This window comes from Ursus americanus, chromosome X (assembly GCF_024610735.1).
Source record: "Ursus americanus isolate L20-20 chromosome X, mUrsAme1.1.p, whole genome shotgun sequence".
Taxonomy (NCBI): Eukaryota; Metazoa; Chordata; class Mammalia; order Carnivora; family Ursidae; genus Ursus; species Ursus americanus.
Window position 1 is genome coordinate 39,865,239 of NC_142164.1, and position 3,332 is coordinate 39,868,570.

Below are 3,332 nucleotides of genomic sequence, written 5' to 3' on the forward strand. Positions count from 1 at the left end.
TTTAGTAAGTAACTTCGATGAAAGAATTGTGAAGAGGGAGGAGCCCTGGGGGAGATGAAAAGGTAAAGCTTCCCTGGGAAGGTGGGGGGTGGTGGTGTCTTGCTTTCATAATGTCTCTGGTAAAGTCTAGAATTTTTTTATCCACTCAGTGGGAAGAAAAGCCAATTTCCATCCTACCCTCCCTCTGGCCCAGTTCTTTCTCACACCTGCCCTGCCTGGGCCCCCTCTGAATTAATAAAACAGTAACGAAGTTACTCAATCAACAAGTGTTTATTGATCACTTACTATGTGCCCAGCACTCTTACAGATAGTCTGAGGGATACAGAGAGGTCTCGGGCATGGCCCCGACCCCCCGAGAGTTTACGGTGTACTTGTGAAATCAGATACACGTACACGAAAAGATAACTATCCGTCAAAAATGGTGAATGATAAGCATCAAAGAAGCAGTAGTTATACACTGAGGGGTGGAGGAGGGAGGGTAGGAGAGGGACGGAGTGGTCAGAGGAGACTCAGTGTAGGAGGTGGTGCTGAGCAAGTTCTCCAGACAGCAGGAGGACTCGGCTAAGGGGAGAGGGCCTTCCAGCTTGGGAGGGGAGCTTAATCACAAGCGAGAAGGTGGAGAGGCGAGAGGCGTGTTAGAGACCACGAGTGAGCCCCTTCAGCTGGTACTGAGGTTTGGGGAGGTGGACTGGAGTTGTCAGAAGCCGGGCGTGCTTGGGTGGGGAGGCGTGAGGGAAAATTCCTTGGGTCTATCTGTGACTCCCACCCCACCCCCACCCCCACCCCAGGGGAAATGGAGCATTTCCACAGCTTGGGGCTGGAACTGTCTGCCTGGGAGACATTCGCCACCATCCCACCCCAACCGAAGTCCCAGGCAGTGGCTCAGCTCTCACTCAGACCAGGGCCATAGCTCCTTGGGCGTTGTTGTTTCACGCCAAAGCCCTCAGATGCCTTCCAGCAACTCTGAGAGGTCTGGCGAAGGATGGTGGGCACATCTGAAGGTGACAGGGGGCCCACCGGGTGCTGTCGCCTTTCAGAGGCTCTGCAGAGCTCTGTGGGGAGACCCCGGGGGACTGATCGTAGACTTCGGGCAGATGTGTTTTCAGCCCTGAGACTCTGGGGAAGCCGCCTCTCTCTGCCTCGATAGAAACACCCACTGGGGCCACCTCACGTGCCCACCCAGCTTCTTAGACACCGGAGTTCTTGTTCTTTCTCGGGCAGCTTCAAGGAGTGGTCTCTTCCTCGGACCTCCAAGGCTCTCATGCTGTCTGTCAGCCTCCAGCCAAGAGCCATCTCTAGAGACGCCAGTTAGCTCTTCCTAAGGAAACCACCGTGTAGGACCCGAAGCCTTGTTTCTTAGCAGGAGGCCAAGTCAGAGGGAGGCAAGGGCTTCAGGGAGAGTTGGGGCTGCCACTCCTGAGGCAGCTGCTCAGAGGAATCAGAGTCTAGATCCCCAACCCACAGCCGGAGGGAGTTCCGGGAAAATGCCCTGGGTAGTGAGTCAGGTCTTTTTTTGGTCTTCGACTGCCTTCCCTCCCTCTCATCCTGCACCCAATTGCTCTCTGTTCCCTCGATACCGCGGGATGGCTTTATTTCAGTCCACACACACACCAGTCTGAACACTGTGGAGTCATAACAACAGTGGGATGGAGGCTCTGGGCTCCATTACTGGCCAGTTTCTTTGGAGAGAAGCTCGGGAAGCTGGTGAGAGCCGTGCCCATAAAAGCCGCCACTACCCCCCTCCCCGCCAGCAATGAGCTAAGAGCAACCTGAGCCAGAGGGAGGGTCTTTGATCTCAGAGAGGGTTAGTCAGTGGGATGTAATTAATGAGTGGGTTTGGGGACGGATTCACAGGTAACCCGAAAGGCAGAGGGGAGCCTCTGTGGCATGGCCTAGGCTAGGGGGTGGAGTTTGGAGTTGAGGGTTGGGGACTCGGGCCGGGATGAGGGCGGGGGGAGGTGGCAGGGCCGTGGGCAAGGTGAAGGAAACAGAACGGCTGGCTTGGCAAGCATCTTGACAATCCAGCCTACATGCTGTCACACCAGTTCCCATTTCTGCCTTCGCTTGATCCAGCGGCCAAAGTCAGTCTATCCTCAGCAGCACCTTCTGACATGATCCAGTGCCAATGTCCCTCACCTGAGGCCCTGGGTGGGGGGGGGTGCTGTCCACTGGTTTTCACAGACCCAGCCACCCCCCCCAGCTCTGGCCCCTGCTTCTTCACACATACCCTGTCAGACTGTAGGAGTTAAACTCACTCTTGACTTTGGGCGGTTGACCAGGCCTTGGAGAGCCCCTAGTTGTGAGGGGCTGGGCCTGGTAGGAATCGTAGTAGTTGGAGCGATTTCCCTGGAATGGGCAGGAAAAGCAGAGGATGATTCCAGCTACCAGGGAGAACAGGGAGGAAATAATGCCCAGGTAAAGAGCCTCTCCGATCTCAAATTTCATGCTGTCAGGTACCAGTGGGGAGTAGAAGTCCCGCAGGATCCCATGAAGATTCCAGGCAACAGGGATGAAGCCCAGGAGGCCTCCAAGGATGAAGAAGACTCCACCCACCATCGCCAATCTGTCCTTAGCTCGGGAGTCCTGGCAGAAGACCGTGCATCTCATGCCCACCACGGAGACAATGCAGGCCAACGACGAGACGGCGCTGGATGTCACCATCATGGCCTGGGCCGCCTGGATGTCAGCGGGCAGGCCGAGGAGGGTGCTGTAGATGTCACACTGGGTGATGCCTGTGCTGTGTGTGGCACACTCCATCCAGAGGCCCTTGGAGAAGCCGACAGCCGTCACGATGCTGGTGCCGACGTAGGAGCTCGTTCGCCAGCTGGGAAGCAGCATGGCCACCAGGGTGCCCAACAGCCCCAGGAGGCCCAAGATGTAGCCTACGAGTTGGAGGCCAAGAGAGGCCATGGCAGCCCTCTCAGCAGTAGCGTCTTCAAGGCCTGCTCCCTTGCCTTCAGGCTGTGGTTCTTGCTCCTTGGATCCTGGCCTCTAATCCTTCATTTCAGAGTGTCTCTACCAGGCCGATTTCTCTCCTCCTTACAAGTGTCTGTGGGTGGCCACAAGCAGGCTCAAGAAGGCATCTAGAAGACCTAAAAAAAATCCATAAACCAGATTAAATATTGACCAGAAGCTTATGAGAAACCAGAAAATGCTGGATGCCTTTTGACCTTTGTTATCTTTAGAAATAACACAGGAGAAAGAAAAAAAGAACTTTGAAAGTGGAGCCAAAATGTCATCGCCTCCTGCGTAGGCACATGCCTTGGTTCGGGCTGGCAGCCAGACAAAGCCGGGGGCCAGACAGGTGGCCCCTTTCCGAGAAGGGAGTGGTG

At 55.6% G+C, this 3,332-nt stretch overlaps 1 protein-coding gene across 1 annotated transcript; it reads right to left on the reverse strand.

Moving 5' to 3' along the window:
* Positions 1-251: 251 nt before the first annotated feature.
* On the reverse strand, positions 252-3,089 carry CLDN2 (claudin 2). Its single transcript, XM_045787461.2, has one exon. It carries the CDS (start codon positions 2,908-2,910, stop codon positions 2,218-2,220), a length of 693 nt encoding a protein of 230 aa, XP_045643417.1. The 5' UTR covers positions 2,911-3,089; the 3' UTR covers positions 252-2,217.
* Between the last annotated feature and the right edge of the window lie 243 nt (positions 3,090-3,332).